We start from the raw sequence: 17,660 nt of genomic DNA, 5'->3' as shown, positions 1-17,660 counted from the left end.
GCTAAATACGTATTAATGAAATATAAATAAATAGGTCTGACTAAGTAACAAAATATGCATTAAAACCAGAAACATTTTACTATGAAAGTTTACTTTATTTGTTATTTGTTTTCATCATTTTTGTTTTGCCCTTTATGTGCTTTACATGTTTGTGATTTTTTCGTATTTAATTTGTTTACTTTTCCTTATATGCGTTTATAAATCGAATACTCCAATTTCCTCTAATGATATGCGCACCAAACATATTTTTAACTGAGCGCAATTAACAGAAAACCGAAAATACTCTCAAAAAACAAAATTTTCACTAAAAGATTTTTATTTATGTAAATTATAAAGAAGAAGGCAATTCAGTTGTATACCACGGAATTTCATACGTTATTCAGCATCAATGCCCGATTAAACATAATTTATAAAGATGGATTCGTTTCCTTCTTTTATTTTTGATTTCTTAATTTAACGCTAATATAAGATTTATATTTTATATAATGCATCTTTTTACTTTGTATGGAATAACACTTAATTATACATTCATTTCATATAGTTTGATTTTAGTTGTAATCATAACAAAAAGAAACATTTCTGTGCAGCGTGATTTGAAAAAAATGAACAAAGAACTAAGGTACAAAATTCTAGAATAATACAATTTGAAATTGTCTGAATGGGATCTTTAAATAGTAGTTCTTGCCTGACTTTCATTGTGTTTGTTTAAGAGTGTGCCGTGTGGTTTATTTGTTGATTCCTCCTCTGTCGTATAGTATCAAACCACTAAATACTTGTCCATATAAATGATTTCGTTTAAATATTTATTTATATATCGAATTATATATATTTTATGCTATATAATAACTATGCAAGTTCTGCATATATGCATGTTGCGCTTCATTTACCATTCTTTTACTTGGTTATTTTCATTTTGTATTGTTAACACTCATAGTTTCGGGAATGGGAGGAGAGTTTAGGAAAAGTACAAAAGTATACATGGTTTGTCCAAAGCTTTTCAGTTGTAGTTGCTTTTTACTACACAGTGTGCATATCGAAATGATACAGAATACGATCCAATATAAATGCTTCTCCACACGCAATTGGAATAAGAAATACAAAAACAAATTGAACTTAACTAAGTTGAAGTACATAAAACATTACAAGATACACCACAACTTCTAAATTCAGCTACACTACGATTTGTTGTTTGATTGGAGATTTATTCACTGTCTATGTTTAGGCCCACTCGCTTCTCCTCCTCCAGCATGGCGTCCAGCTCGTCCGTGAGATTGGCCAGCATATTGCCAATGTCGTTCAGAACGTTCACCGAAACTTTGGGCGGAACGCCGTTGTTTATGGCCACAGTTGGTACGGCTGCTTCTGGCGAACTTGCAGGCTCCGCCGTTGATCCACCGGCATTTGACATATCCAATGTGGGTGAACGCAGGTGCAAGGCACTTCCACCGCTGGCTGTGCTGCCCATGCTTTCACTCCGCGCCAATGTGGCATCGTGCAGCGAACTGGAAGATTTCAACGAATGGAACGAGTGCGCTATATTCGCGATGGTGTTCGTGGAGGAGGAGCTGGAGCTCGAGCTGGAGGAGTGCAGGTGTGCGGGATGGCCGCCGCCGGGTACATTGTTGTTGCCCGCTCCGCCGCCCTGCAGCTCCTGGCGGTTGAGCAGCCGCTGTTTTATCGTCCCAGTGTTCTCGTTGGCAAATGGTATCGTGTCAATCGAATCGATGCTGGAAGTCGACTTACTGTCGTGATACTTCTCACAGTGTATCTCCGCCGTTGTCTGTTGTATGGTGGCATAGTTGGCGTAGATCGGCTGCTGACCAGTACCTGCACCCGCCTGCTGCTGCTGCTGCTGCCAGTGCTGCGCCGTGTGGCCGTAGAACATGTGCTGGCCCTGCTGCTGTTGGGCTGCCTGCTGATGCGCCTGCGCAGCCGCTCCCGACGGCACTCCCTCTCCGCTCAGCGTGCGGGAGTTGCGTATGCTGCAGTGGCGTCTAGGTGGCTCAGGAGCTATTTTCTTGCCCGTCAAAGGACTGCCGCCCATGTAATTCTGTAATAGAAGATAGCTCTTAGTAAGAACAGTTTAAAATCCACAGTTGCCACTTTGGTGTCCCTTCTATTATAACCAACTATGGCAACCACAGATAAGTGTTCTAAGGATTCGTGGAACCCCAACTTACCGCTCCACCCTCCACACCGCTGGCCGCACCGTACTCCGCCGCAGCCGCTGCATTCATGTAGTGATGGTGCTCCAGTGGCGGCATGGTGTTCAACACCGCCCGCTGCAGGATGCCACGCTGCTGGCGTGGCAGAGTTCCGCCGCCCTCCTGCTCGTAGAGCAGCTCCCTCGTGGCATCGTTGGTGGGTGTGATGTCGCCGTCGTCGTAGGATCGCCGCCATCCAATGCCAGGCGCATTGTTGCCCAGGAGACGGGCGGCAGCTGCCTGCTGCTGTTGCTGGTGGAGCAGCTGCTGGTGATGATGCTGCTGCTGCAGTGTGGCCGCTGCGGCCATTGCCGCTGCAGCCGCCGCTGTTGTCGGCGGCCCAAAGTGGCCGTAGTCCGTGGTTGTGTAATGGCTGAAGGTCAGATGGCTGCGCGTGCTGTTGTCGTGGATGTCCTCCAAAGATTCCAGGCTCTTGCCGCGCGGCTGGCGAACCTGCAGAAAAGGATAAGAGGCTCGTTAGGAGGTGCAACTTTTTGAAATTAATGAGGCCAGTTTTCTTCTAAGTTAATTGGAAATCAACGAGAAAAAAATTCTCAACAACAGAAATAATAATATGAAAATAAAAATATTTTTTGCAAAGCAATATTAATGAAGGGTATTAAACTTAATTTGATATTTGTTAAGTAACGATGTTCGCGATGCAAAAGCTAGTTCGTGGCTAAAATGTCAGAGGGCACTTAAAAAGTTCAAGGCCAACGGGCTGCTACGCTTTTTAACTGTGGAAAACCAAGTGCCCACCTTAATGAGCACCACATCGTTGCCCGAGCAGCACTCATGGTTACTGCCCGTGCAGTAGTAGGCATCTCCGTTGGCAAGGCTGCTATTGAGGCAGCTGCTCCCGGATGGGGCAGTGGAATTCAAGACACTGCTGGTCGCGTAGATTTTCGTGTCGTCCCACGAGACGCGGGTGGTTGGCACATAGGATGGCGTACTGGGTATGGGCACATTGAATTGCCAGGGCTTCCGCTGGTACTCCTGTTTGGTCAACATTCCGACGAGGGGAAATCATACAAAACAAATGAACAAAATAGAAACGAAACGAAAGTTAGTGGTAAATTAAAATCAAATTAAATTAAGACTAAAGAAAAAATACAACAAATGCTTTAGATTGAAGTTTGCAGTAATGTAAAATTTAAAAAACCCTTGTTGTTTCTTCCTAAATCCCTTGTATTTTCACCCACTTCTCACCTGCTGTTGGTAGGCATTGGCGCCGCCTGGGTTCCACTTTCCGCTAATTATGTCCTTCACACGCTTGATGGCCAGCAGAATTTTCTTTTGGTGGCCCAGCTTGACAATGCCAATGTCCTCGAGATCCTCCCAAGTCACTTGGGTTACGTCGCGCACCGTCTTATAGTTCTGCTCCAGCAGGGGCTGTATATACTCCTCCAGACGCAGCAGCTGCAGCCATTCCTCTATGGATCCCTGGAAATGCGAGGGGAGATTCGAATTGAGACGTCATTATCGTTATGTTTTATTGAAGCCAGCTAATCGCATTTGATTAATGTCAGAGTAGGGAACAACACAGATCGCCTCACAGACTACAAATTGTCCATGAACTAGTTCAGACCTCGCTGATAAAGGGGGGAATCAAAACGAATCGAATCGAATCGAATCGAATGGAATGGAATGGGTTACATATATATGGGCTGGTGTCTCTCATGATGAGCCTACCCACCCGTCGCTCTAATCAGTTGTAATTGATAAGATATGACATAAATCGCGTCAAAGCACGGGCATAAAGAAACGAATAAAAGCCAAAACTCGTTGCTGTCGTCATTAAACGGTAGCAGGCTAGCCCGACTCGTAACCAAAACTCGCTATATACCCCACCAGATATATACACATATGCGATGCAGTCAAAAATCGTTAGCTTTTCAGTGCGTGTAAAGCCACTTTTTCACATACACACATTATGCTCCATGTACGCAGCAATGTGTTAATCAGTTTTCCTCATTTTTTTTTCTTTTTTGTTTGCTCTATGGACTGTCTGCTCTTTTGGCAGCTAAATTGCTGTTGATTTCAATTTAATTAAACGCCTTGTCTTCTGCGAAATGGAATGTGATTGCTGGAAGAGCCTCACTATGAGAAAATCTCATTGAAAGCATTTGATTGCTAGAAAAGTTCGTCTCATATAGAAGTATCTATTGAACATGACATCAGTGGAGTACAGACTTAGTTGCTTTCCTTACCTTAGATTTTCTTACCGATAATTTAATTAACGCATGTGCTATTACATTACATATTACATATTACATATATCATTTTCGAATTTATTTTTGAAGTATAAAATTCATATCTTCATTTTCTAGATAGGTCATATGTCTTTCCATTTGAAAACCCCCCCATTAATACCACTCTTTTGTTAAGTAGGTATGAAAATATTTCTTGATCTTGAGCTTCGTTGTTCAATTGTTTACTTAGAGAACTCTCCACCGAGGAATGTCACTTCAAATAGTATGTTAATGTAGTATTTATGCCTCACAACTCCGTCGAAGTGAATGTCGCAGCAAAACAACAATAATAACAAGACCGCAACTCTATAAGCCGCATATGCTAATCGAAATCCTCCATCCTCGAACAAATGGGCGAAGATCTCCAGCAGGCACGACACCATATATTAAAACTAAAACTTTAACAAAATATTTATCTAAATAACAATTTGGTTTTTGGTGCTTTGGTGGCTTCACTTTGCCGTTCGCTTCTCCGAAATCCATTAGCAGGTAGCATATGGTATGACACTAAACAGCAGCGGCAGCCATCATTAGAGCAGGCGAAAAAAAACCCAAAACAGGTTTTCGAAAAGCAAATCGGTGACCAAAAGACAAGAAACAAACTGTACGTACTATGTACAACAAAAGTAGTAAAAAGTTGAAATGAATGCGTCAGTCGGAAAACCAAAAAAACCAAAAAACAATTTTGGACTCCGCTAACGGAAAGCGAGAAAATTATGAATCTATGTAGGTATGTATATAAGCCAACTTCAGCGATGTTGCGACCCTCAAGGTCGTTTGCTGATTGTGGGACTCGCAGCGGAGATTGGCGACCGTTTAATAACCTTTTCCTTTCTGCGCTCACTCTTTCAGTTATTTCGCTTTATTTCCTTTTTCGCCACGATAAAGATGTGTGCGAAAAAAGAAAGCCGTAGAGGCTGTAGAATGTTGGCTAATGAGCGAAGTGCTCGAGTCGCTCGTTATGGGTGATGTAAGTGAAGGTACACGTTAAAAAATATATGATAGGAAAGCTATTAGATATGGTAAAACGAAATATTAAGCAAAGTTAATGTATACTTGTATCTTAAAGATAGATATTTGGGGTATACATATATCTAAGTTAGAGTTTTAAGTACTTTAAGTAGCAGGAAATCACAATTGCTCAGTGTTTTGGAGCCCTACAACCGCACCCAAAAATAAAAAAAAACAAAGAGTGTTTCGCCCAAGATCAACAAATAAGAAATATCGAATGTAGCGATAAAAAACGACAACAATACGGGTACGGGTAGGTAGGTAACTCGACCGCAGAACTTGGCTAACTTGCGAAAACAGTCACGGCGCGTTATATAAACAGAAAACAAGTATAAAAGAAGGAATGCCGAACAACAAAAAGCTCAATATATTCTACACAGCTAGTAAAATATTATCGAGCATTTTTTTCAGCTGAAATACAAAACCGTCTCTGCAAAATAAAAAAAAAAACCCCGAGCTGAGGTCATATAGTGATTTGAAAAATTGCAGCTAAAAAGCATGGCAAATCCGCTTTTCAAAGTTTCGAGGCGGTGCGATAATGAAACACCAAAATGGAGGTTATTAGATGGAGCAAAACTGGCAATTAATCGAAATCGAACGGAATGTGGAACAAAAGTCGTTGAGTTTGTTGAATCGATCGATAAAGGCGATAAATGATATTTTCTGTATTCAATCCGCCGGCGGCAGGTGGGCTGCACTATAGCCGAGTGGGCGGGGAATGCAGTTATACACCCATACACTTATAACTTTAGACATATGTATGTATGTATATGCATCTGCAGTCGAACGAAATGCATCAGACGAAGCTGCAGTTGAAGTTGAAGATTATGGCCGTTGGGTGTTAATCGGCTACGGAATGCAGCTCACTGTGAATATGGAACTCGTGCCACGAATGTGGTTGGTATGAACAAACAATTCATGTTAATTTATGGAGGCATTTTTTTTTTTTGAAAAACATTTTTGGAGCATTTCTTCAAAGCCACAACACATTGACTTGGATTTAAATTCGTTTTCAGGCGGTGCTTAAAATTCGGAATAATTATGTTGGTCAAGTTTTAAACTTTGAACTGGATTACTCAGTGATATGCATGTTTCGCATCTTATTTGGTATGCATTTCCATATGCGCAGCGTGTTGATTTTATTCGGGGTTAGTCATTCGACTTGAGAGCGTTGTTTAGGGCCAAACGTGAAATGCATATTGATAAAAGCTCAGGTGGTTGCATTTAGTAAGGCACGTACTTTTCGTACGAATTTTGGTGCAGTTAACTGGGGAAGGTAAGTTTGCTGAATAATCTTACAAGCTCGACTTTTAAGGCGGAAGTTTGGCATATACATACATAGGTAGTTATGGAAACAAACCCGAACTTTCATATAATAATAAATAATTTAAATATTAAGAAACAAAAGACCCTACCCATAACCAATTGAATCGCGGAAGTAATGCCAGCTTATGCGAATCCTATCCAGATTCTGTCTGTATCTTTTGGTCTTAACAGTTTGTTCACCTGCGATTACTCGATTCAAATCAATTACTTCTGCGGCTAGAACACGACTTTGAATGGCATTTCACTGAATGAGCTTTGTTGACTCCATCATATTAGCCATTCATTCAGCTGGAACCTTGATCTGTCAGATCGATTGGCTAATGATCGGCTTCGATCCGCAGAGCAATTATCTGCGATGGAGCAGGTTGCTGCTGCTATTTCAAGTTCAACTTAATGTCACCGCAGCAATCCACACGAATGGACTTTTAGTTTTATATATGTATGTGTATTTATTCACTTCGCTTTTCGTGTTTTTAATGAATTGTTGATGGGAATTAATGTGCGCATATTTAATAAAAATTAAATTCCTTTATTAAAAAAAATGAGCTGACGGCGCTGTTTTAAGTTCTCTTTTTCTCCTTCGCATGTGGGAAACAAGTTTATTTTTTCAGCTCGCTCTTTTTCCCCCTTTTTTTTGCAAATGCTTATTTAATGAATATAAAAGATAAGCCGGTAACTAAACAAGCAAACAGAGAAAACGGCGAAAAGAGAGAAAAAGGGTGTTGCCGGCCACAATTAATGCCAATATGGCAATTTGCCAAGCTCGTAGCCGTGCATATGTGTGTGTGTGTACGACTATCTGTGTTAACAATGACTAAATAAGTTGCTCTACGTGATTGCAGGCCAACGTTCACAGTAGTTGATCGCTAGTCGAGCCATTAGTTGCCATACCACCGCTTTTTAATCTTTACTGTATTCAAACTTGATCGCTAATAAGCCACTTCCTTTCCAATCGATTTAAGTTTTACTTTTCCTTTCCCTATTTCAGCATTTTAAGTTGATTACTTCAAGAACTTACGAAAATGTTTAATGTTTTCTATTTACAATTAAACAAAAGGTTTTTTTTTGTCAACTTAAATACCTAAACATGATTACTTATGGCAAAGAACTTCTCAATTTGAAAGTAACTGCAAGCGTGTCCATCGAAAAGTCTCTACTGTACCATAAGGTGCATCACGAGTTGAACTGGTTCTGTACTGATTAGATAGGCAAATATTTGCCGGGCGTGCTAACAAACAGAGATACTTTTCCGGAACTCTCGACTTTATTGTGAAGAGATAAAGTCCGTTTAGTGTTTCTAGAACACCTTTTACAATACGTTTAAGGCTTTTACTTACCGGCACGAAATGCGGCAAATTGTCGAGCACCTGCAGCTTGTCGATCCGCTGCTTGATCCGCTCCCGATGATGCGGATTCTTAATGCCAATGGCGGTGAGATCCTCCGGCGTCATGCGCGCAATGGTGGGCAGATCATAGCCCGCGGCGATGAACAGCTGCGCGTACTCCTCGTGCTTCATCTCGAGCAGCCAGTCGATGATGAGCTCATCGTTGCGCTGCCGATCCACACTGCCAATGGAGCACGAGCTGACGGAACTGCAGCGCGGCGAGGAGAGCGGAGCACGAATCGAGGCGCCCGACGAGGACACGCCCGTCAGGTAGGAGGAGGCCCGACCCGAGTCCAAGCTGGCGGTGCTGTGACGAGATCCAGAGCCCGCCGAGCCCGACGACGAGCCCGGCGAGTCTCGGCCAGGCGATTGGGTTAGATCGATGCCCTGATCCTCCTGCAGGGCCAGCTGTTGGTGGTAGTAGACGGCCGCTTTGTGGGTCAGCGGTTCGCGCAAAGTGGCACAGAAAACGGGTGGCGGTGGAACCATGGCTACGCCGGGCTTTCCGGCACCGGGTGGTGGTGCTCCCACCACCGTCGCTCCACCTCCTCCTGGGCCGCCAGTGGTTGGGGCTGCCGTTGAAGTGCCACCCACTTCATCCTTAAGACGCAGGGCCACACTCGTCTCCCGCGGCAAATTGAAGCCACCCTCCTCCAGCGAGGGCGACGAAACGATGCTGCTGCCGCTCATGCTGATCCCATCGTCCGCCTGGTGGTTTTGATGATGGCGCAGTGGTCCGCTTAGCCGATAGAGCGGTATCGATGGCTGGTGGTGCGGATGATGATGGTTTGGGTGTTGATGGTGGTGGTGGTGAAGCTGCTGCGGCTGCTGATAGAGATGCAAATCCTGCGGCGAGTCGCCTGGTATCGTTGGCGGTTGCACCTTCTTAGCCTGTGCGGTGGATGCATGCGGCTTCAGCGAACGATGCATGATTATGATGCGCCTCTACTGGCCGCCGGGGCCGTATCTTCGCCGACTCCTGGTGGAAAAACACACAGAAAAATAAAAGAATGAAAATGGGAAAATCAGTACTGCAGTTGGGCAAATGTGTCCGCCAGATGTGTGTGCCAGAAAACAAGAAATCTGCATAATTGGTCATAGACGGTTTTGATGTTCTACTCTAAAAATAGGGCTCACAACACTGTTTACATGGCGAGTCAATAAACTGCGCCTCACGGGTTCTTCAACACCCCTCCAGCTTCATGTTTTTAGGCCCCAACGCCCCAATCCCTCATCCATTTATCTACTCCACTGCATTACAATTTTCATTCACAAAAAAGTTGTTAGCTCAAAAGGTTGCGACGGGCGAAATACCCATGCTTAATCATTACATCACGTGATTTAATAGCTTTTGTAAACTGAGCGAATGATGATTTTCGGTGTTTAAATGTATAACTTGATCAAATATTTTAAGGTTTTTCAGAGCTAGTTTGGAAAAGTTATTATATATTATATTATCATTATATAGTGAATCAAAAGGCAGTGGTCTAAAAATTGAATTTATTTCCAATCTTAAAATGAAATTTCCCTGAGTTTCCCAATTAATTTATATATTTTTCCACAGATGTCAATATGTCTGCCCGATATGCCCTTGATGCCCCCAAAAAACAAACAACCATGCCCCTGTTCTAAGCAGCTGACAGACAGAGACGGCACGAGGCGGTCGGAGGGAGACAGGGCGAGACCTCGCAAAAGGGCGAGGACTATGAGACTTTGGCTGCGGCACGAGCTGTGTCAAAGTTCGTTGACTGCATTCTGTGGTCGGTCGTAGGGGGGGGGGGGGGGGGAGAGAGGGGTTGGGATTGGGCTGCTGTCTAGTCGGCAGCGTCATAATACACTCGAAAAATGCACGGGCAGACCTCGGACGAGCGAAATCTGACAGAAAGTCACGAACGCAGCCCTCAACATGTCATTAACAGCAGGGCGCAGAAATAAAGCGGCCCGATTTACGGGGAAATAATAAAAGAGCCAAGCTGCAGCAGCAATTTCCTGGCAATTCGCGTACAAAGTAAGTAAGTAAGTAAGTGTGCGTGGGCACCTCAAATGAAAATGAAAAATGGAAAAACGAAAAACAAGTGTTTCGGAATTCGAAAGCATGCAATTGCAATTGCCGCCCCGACCGACTATCGATAACTGGCGGGGCGGCCACCTGTTCGATTGGAGCCTCGCTGCCCGGCCGGCGAGTGAAAATCCAAAGCACCAGGTGTCATAATCCGAGTGGTTTTCCCTACCCAAAAATGTGTGTGTGTGGGTTACGCTGGAAAATGTACGTATAGGAAAGGCGTAGGAAAAACAGCAAAGCGCATAACGGTGGCAGTAGTAAATCTCATTTACAAGCTGCCTTTTTAATGAATTTTTATGTATGCGACGTGCCGGAAAAATAGGGAAAAAACTGCAACCGTTGCGAAAACTCCTCCCCAAACCGCAAAAAGAGAGTACAAATCCTCTCTCGTCGAGAGAGCGAGAGAGTTTTTTGGCGTAGTAGGGTAGTATATCAACTGCAGCAGCAAATGTGGGTTGCGGTTTCTTTGTGTTGTGTGTTGTTTTGCCGCCCACATGAGCTGCACCCATGCAACCCCCACCCCCCTTCGCCAACAACCTTTCGTATACCGAAAAACACCCACCCACCAGATGTTGTTGAACCGTTTCATGCGGCCGGCATTGCAGTTTTTTTTTTTCATTATTTAAATTTTTGTCTTTTTACCCCGTGTTTTTGTTATCCCATTTTTATGAGCTACCATTGTTGTTAGGAGCTGTAAGTTTAATTGCAAACATGGAACAGGCAAGCCCCCACACTGCTACATAAAAGGGGGGAAGGGGAGTTGGGGTGGTGCAATAATGTGCAGTGAGAAAAAAATGACAAATACTTTAATATTGGTTAGTAAAGCTGTAGGAGATTCGAACTTTTTATAATATTAAAACCTTTACTATAATTCAATTAAATATTTAGATATAGCAACAAGCAGTATTGAGAAAAACTAATTAAAAGAGAAAATTGACATATTCCACTTGTGTTTTTTTCAGTGCACACCCTGTAATGTGGGTGGTGAGTAATCGTAATGAGCATAACACTTGCCCTGTCTTGTTCATGCCCAGCGAATGCCGGCTTTGGCTTTAAAGTGTGGCTATAAAATCGAAATCAATTTTGAATCTATTGACAGGGGTCTCCCCTGGCGAGTGTTCACTGTTGTGCAGCATAAAAACTGATTGGAAATGCAATTGGAGGCTTGGGACCTTTTGGGTGTTGGCAAATACATAAATACAAAAGGGAAATAGTTGGCTGGCGGGGAGTTGGGTGGCTGGTTGGGCGGCAAACAGGCTAAAAGATTTATTGATTGTCACACACACACACATTCGCGCACACACATATTGATTGATGTACAATGAAGCGGAGTTGCGGTTTTGAAGTTGGCAGCAAAAACGCTGAGCAACTAAAAATAATTATGGTTACACCAGAGCTCTCAACACATTGAGGCGCACAGATACAAAGGGAGCAGCGGCAAATGATAAATCAGATACAAAATGACCGCAATCTTTATACTCTACGAAAAAGCTTAGATACAAAAACTGTAATGGATTCCGCCCATAATCTTTATAAGACGTGGGTATTTTGGTCACTTTAGGGATTAAAGAAGTCTGTTTATTATTCAGAACTCAATAACTGTCAGGAAACCCAAGACTTAAGAATCCGTGAAATGTAATCCTTTGAAAGATGGTTATTGACTCTTCACCCTTCCGTCCAAAAGACGACTGAGAAAAAGCGTATTTAATCTTCGCTAGATTCGTTCCATTTAGTGGCTCGTTTTCTTTTCTTTCATAGCGTTTTTGTCGCTGTCGAGAGCCGTTAAAGTTTACTGGCATGAGTAATCAGCCAAATGGAGCGCAATAAAATGGCAAACGGTAACACGGCCAATCTATCACCAGAACGGCCAGCTCAGTGGGCACACCACCCACTAAACACCAGACCCACCCCCGCATTGGACCCACTAGATGGCACATAGTGCGATAGTATGGCGACCCACAGGAGGTTGGCATCAAATGAGGCGCATCTCAATCTCATGTTTATTAACGCCGCCAGTGAGTGAGTGTGTGTGTGTGTGTGTGTGCTGGTGTCATTAAGCCGCATAGATAAAGTAAGGTCCCACAGCTGAAAAATAAAACACCCCCATACTATCCCGTACACACTCCACTCGGCCAGCACTTCGTTATTGACAACAAAAGGTTGGCCGACTCTGCTTCTTATTTATCAGCTGCGGGTGTTTTGCATATGACAAGTTTTTTTTTCACTCTTTCACTCGCTTTTTCCCTTTTTTTTTATCCCCTACTGGCCTTTATTTTCTTTATTTTGCCTCCCAAAATGCAATGGACTAAGTTCGGTCGTACTTTATTCGTATTTACCACGCCCGGGTCTCAAGTAGAGAAAAGGTTTTGTACTTAGTAGAATATTCTGTCAAGCCAAACAAAAAGAGAGAAAGCTACACAAACAGGGAGAAAAACACCATCACCAAAATTCGTCATCAAAAAGTTTAAGTTTGGGAAAATATTTTAAAAGCTGTATTAATTATTTGCTAAAAAAAAGTATAAGCTTGTGGTGTTTATAATTCTATGATTATTTCTTTATGATTAAGAAGATTTTGTGTGACCATGCGAGGAAAAAAGTGGTAAAACTAGGATCATATTCAATAACCAAATATTATGAACTAGATCTGTCCAAACAGTGATTATGAAATCTGTTAGTGAATCTTGATGGATTTGATTTAGTTTTTTTCCGCTGTGCAACAGCCACAATAAACGTGGAGCGACAACAACCAACGAGCGCACAAAAGATGGTGTCGATGATGCTGCTTGGCTGTTGCCTGCCTCGCGATTCCCTGCCGCCTTAAAACTTTACCATCTCTTTGCCACAAAGGCTGTCGATAGCTCGAGATGTTGATCTTGCAAAGCGCAGAGACAAGCAGCAACCACAAGCTTCGACTGAGACTCCAACTCCAACTCCGACTCGAAACTCCAGCAACAATAAATGGCCAGAGGCAGCCAAAACTTGTTTTGCCTGTAAAAGGGAGTTGTCGCTGTTGTTGTTGTTGCTCGTGCATTGTCTCTGCGTTTTGTTTCAGGTTTCAGGCAAACGCCAAGAACAGGCAGAAACAGCGCCATAACAGCTATATGAAGTGAAATGCAATAAGGAGCATCGAGGGAGCTGTACTGCTACCCTATACCTTAAAGAAAATGAGGACAGTTTGAGCTGGAGAAATGCAAAAAATACCTAAGAATCAATTTAGACCCCAAAGAAAAGGAAATATAAGAATATTCACTGCAATTACAGTTTTCAATTATTGTCAATTAGAACTAGAAAGACTTTGCATTTCCACTTTGCTTGATTGCTCTAATTAAACGACATTTCCAATATATCCTTTTGCAATTATTAGCCATTTTCAAAGTTCATCTTTCTTGAAAATTGCCTATGAATAAATAATGGTCTAATGGCGGCAGCCCATTCCCAGCCCCATTCCAAAATCAATAACGCACATGTTCAATGGCAATGGCCAAATTAGACGTTCATGTTCCATTAGGAGTAGCCCACCCCAAATCCGTAAATCACACTACGAATTCCACCCACAGCTCGATCCGATATACCTCGTAGTACCCCCTATTATTATGGTCGATGTTTTGGAGGAGCGGTATAAAGCTCGTAGGAGGAAAATGCAACGCTGAAGATGTGTCAAATGTGTGGGCGGGCGGGCGCTCGGTAAACGGACAGACAGACGGACATACTGACGAACGGACAGACGGATAACTTACGTGCAGTTTAACGGTTAATGCAAACGAAGACGACATTGCGTTGCGCATATGGCATGTAGCACAGTCAGTACAGGAAAAATGAAGACAGCAAACAGAGACGGACCAAATACGGCGGACAGGCACGTAGAGAAATATACGCCAAGTCGTACCAAAAGCGGCCATCAATTCCTTCTTTTTGTACATTTTCTTCTATTCAGTTTTTTTTTTTTTGGTCAAGAAGAAAGGGGCAAACAAGTTGTAAGGCGAGCAATGAGTGCAGACAAAAGCAGTTACAAGACATGAAGAAGAAAGGCAAGGGAGATAAGTGGGAGGTACACAGGAAAATTGTGGATACTTTTCAAGTTTGATTAGACACTTATAATGTCAGAGATGACAGGACATGACCCCACATGGCAGTAGTTTGTCTGCAATAAAATCACGCGAACCTGCAAGGATTAAATCGCCAAAACCTACTGCCTCGTGAAAATATCAAAAGAAGGGCAAATATTTACATCTTTTCCAGGATTTCCCTAAGACCCTATCCACCTATTTGGATATAATATATAATTAAACCCAAGAAACGTGCCTTCTAGGGATGTACTAAGGTATGATTTTAATATAAGCGTGGGTATGAATTTTGAGAGTAACTGGCATATATAATACTAGAACCATTTACCAATTTATATGGCTTAAACTACTTTTTTTCGGTGTAGTCATTAATAATGAAGGGTAGTGCTCAGCGTTTTACAGCTAAATTGAACGTTTTGAGACTTTTTTAAGGCACTTGCCTTTTGCCCCGCCCACCGCCTACAATTTTCGGCGAAAAATCGTATGCGGCTTACTACTACGCACACACACACCACGAAACGTAGTCACACGCACACATGCGTACGATTTTGCAGAACAACTGTGCAAAAAATATGCAAATTACCATGTTAAAATGATGAATTCCTTCGAGATTTCTATGCGAATCCAATGATGACACTTAAAATTCACATTAACTGCGGTTTTCACCAAGATACCAATTGATTTTTCATACGATAAATGCTGTGCAAAAATTTCTTTTTACGTTAACACCAACACACACATGCACGCACTCAAACTCACACACATACACACACACACGCGCGCGCGGACATATACCGAGCAGAAAAGTAGCTGTGTGTTGAGAATTGGAGAATCGCAGACCCCGAGCGAGAGGAGCCCGAAAAAAGAGAAGCGCCGACGACCGCAAGCCAAAGCGTATTGAATCGCGGCTCCAGCATTCGAGCATTAAAGCCAGGTCCGTAAAATCCGATTGGAGTCCGGAGTCCTCGAAGTTGTAAGTGAGAGAGACAGAGAGAGCGAGCCAGCTGAGCGAGCTCCAAAGGAGAGCGAATGCGCAACTTGTACTTGTACTTGTCCTCCCCTTCCCCTCCCCTTCCTTTCTATCATTCTCTTGCAAGGAGAGAAAACCATTTTTCTCAGCGGCCAATTTGTTGCAATTGAAACAATAACAATTCCGCTGGGCAATTTGTTTCGGGCCTGGCAAATTAGTTAGTTAATAAATGAATGAAAAGGGGGACCGAGGGAAAGGCGGTAGTGAAAGAGAAATGGGAAAACAAAGCGTAGCTTCAATAAGCAGGCACAAGCATTATTCCCTAAAGTGGTTGCCATTGGCAACGATGGAAATGCACTTGGCACAGTGGAACCGCTTACTGAAGGCGGCTACAAGAAGTTCACCGAAGTTCTGCTAAAGCCCTAAAGTACCCAAACTGTAAGATACTATATACATATGTAAATATTAGATACTATATAAAGATTGAACATATTAAGTTGGGCTTCAAAAAGATAGAGCCCTATTTATACGTTCAATGTTCCTATATATAACTTCAAGTTGTAAGATATTAATAGATCGTTCAACTTGGTTTACTTTTCCATTGCAGCGAGAAGATTAATGAGAGGGAGTGGGGACAGCAATTGATAATCTCCTTATCTGTCCCACTGTGCGTTGAATGCCACGCAAAAGACAAACAAACCGAGGCACGCACACACACACACACACACACACACAAGCGAATGAACCAAGCACAACCACTTTTCATGCCGCACAAGGCAATAAGAGAAATAGAGAGATGGAGCCACTTGGGGAGAGAGCGCAAGAGCGAGCGAGGCTCCATCGGCGGTAACTCTATTTGAGAACCGCGCAGCTGCATGCTCTCGCTCTCTTTCTCTGCCTCTAATCTCTTGGTGGAGCCATTGCCGCCCGACTCCCCTCCCCAACCGTTATTCTAACACTTCATTGGAGACAACGACATCAAGTCATTTGATTCCCACACAAATCTCTGCATATTGAGCGCGGACTCTCTCTACATCTCCAGCTATCTCGCTCTCACTCGTTTTATTATGGCAAGTGAGTTATGGTTTTTCCGGCTGTGTGTGTGTAAGTGTGTACTGCTGCGCTTTCTATTGATTTATATGAGTTTTATGGCGCAATCTGAGCTATAACAGCCAAAGAGCAGAAAAAATTTACGTAGAGCGCTGGTCTCGATTTTAATTATGGCAAGGGACAATTATGCAAACGGAGAATTAATAAAAAAAAAGGAAAACAATAAAGAACAAGACTTTAAGTTTTATTACACTCCCACTACTCACGACCAGAGTTGTCACGTGTCGTTCGCAATGCCAGACACGTGTTCGTTTATTAATTACATAAGCCTAAACAGCGGCAGCTGCAGTCGTGAGTACCCCTCCTCCTGATTGTCTTTTGTTTCCTCTATTTTTTTGTTGAAAACCCAATTTCCTGCAGATGCTAAAGATGCCGCATTGAATACAAGGCGCATCGAAACAGCTGGCAACCCTCATAAGTGACAGATGGCGACGCCGACGTCGACGCAGGCAGCGCAGGACGAAGGCCGCATCAAAATAAAAACACAAAAAAGAGTTGCCGCCTGTCCGAAATGTACCAAAAACACCAAGACCCATTTAAGTGTAAACGTAATTAAGTGTACATATTATAAACTTACGTTAGCAGATAATATTACTATTTTCCAGGCTTTTGGCTAAGTTCTCTCCGCTCCTCCTCTTACCGTTCGACAAATCACATAAATCACAAGCGTAACGAAAGCTGGCACACAAAATGTAAACAATGTAAAACGCTCGTAATTGTTGCTTTTGTAGCTTAATGAATTTCACGTTTTTTATGGTTTTTTCCACAAAAACAAGAGACTAACAAACGGCATCAAACGCACGCAGACACATCCACTCGCACCAAAACTCACTGTTTGTTGTCTTTATTTTATGTCTACGACGCGCGAGTAAAACATAAAAACCAGATTAATTTCAGGCAGACGAAAATGTTGACGCTTTTTTTTTTGTTGGTTTCTTTTAAGCTGAATTTCTTGCTCAGTTGTTGTGGTCGCGAGTGCTCTTTTTTATTTGCTGAGCCGCCATTTTCTTTTGTGGCAATTTGTTGAGTTTTATTTATTTTTTTTATTTTCTCAGATATATTAAGCACTGCTTTCTTACTTTGTAATTATAATCACTTTACTTTGTTGTGATATCCGTACTTGTGATATATTTCGTTTTTGAATCTAACGACAAAAGAACGGGTTTCCGCTACAAACGTCCGAACAGCGGAAAAACGAAAACAAAACTTAGTGTGATCGCAGCGTGGCTGTTGGAAAATACCTCATTAATAAAACATCGATTGCACACAAAGTATT

The 17,660-nt window shown here is 42.6% G+C and overlaps 1 protein-coding gene across 5 annotated transcripts; it reads right to left on the bottom strand.

Moving 5' to 3' along the window:
- Positions 1-91: 91 nt before the first annotated feature.
- Positions 92-17,595, bottom strand: ckn (caskin). Of its 5 annotated transcripts, none has more exons than NM_137165.2 (6): positions 16,962-17,595; positions 8,131-9,157; positions 3,414-3,647; positions 2,964-3,200; positions 2,181-2,657; positions 92-2,050 (listed from the first exon to the last, which is right to left on the bottom strand). In NM_137165.2, exons 2-6 carry the CDS (start codon positions 9,106-9,108, stop codon positions 1,202-1,204), a joined length of 2,775 nt encoding a protein of 924 aa, NP_611009.1. In that variant the 5' UTR covers positions 9,109-9,157; positions 16,962-17,595; the 3' UTR covers positions 92-1,201. The 5 variants fall into 5 exon arrangements, with proteins under 5 accessions (NP_611009.1, NP_001286438.1, NP_725434.1 ...); NM_166077.2 differs by having other exon boundaries at positions 303-2,050; NM_166076.2 differs by lacking the exon at positions 16,962-17,595 and adding an exon at positions 14,888-15,203 and having other exon boundaries at positions 303-2,050.
- Positions 17,596-17,660: the final 65 nt, after the last annotated feature.

The sequence above is a fragment of the Drosophila melanogaster genome, chromosome 2R (genome assembly GCF_000001215.4).
Source record: "Drosophila melanogaster chromosome 2R".
NCBI lineage: Eukaryota > Metazoa > Arthropoda > Insecta > Diptera > Drosophilidae > Drosophila > Drosophila melanogaster.
Note: the sequence above shows the minus strand (reverse complement) of the source record. Positions and strands in the feature narration are given on the sequence as shown.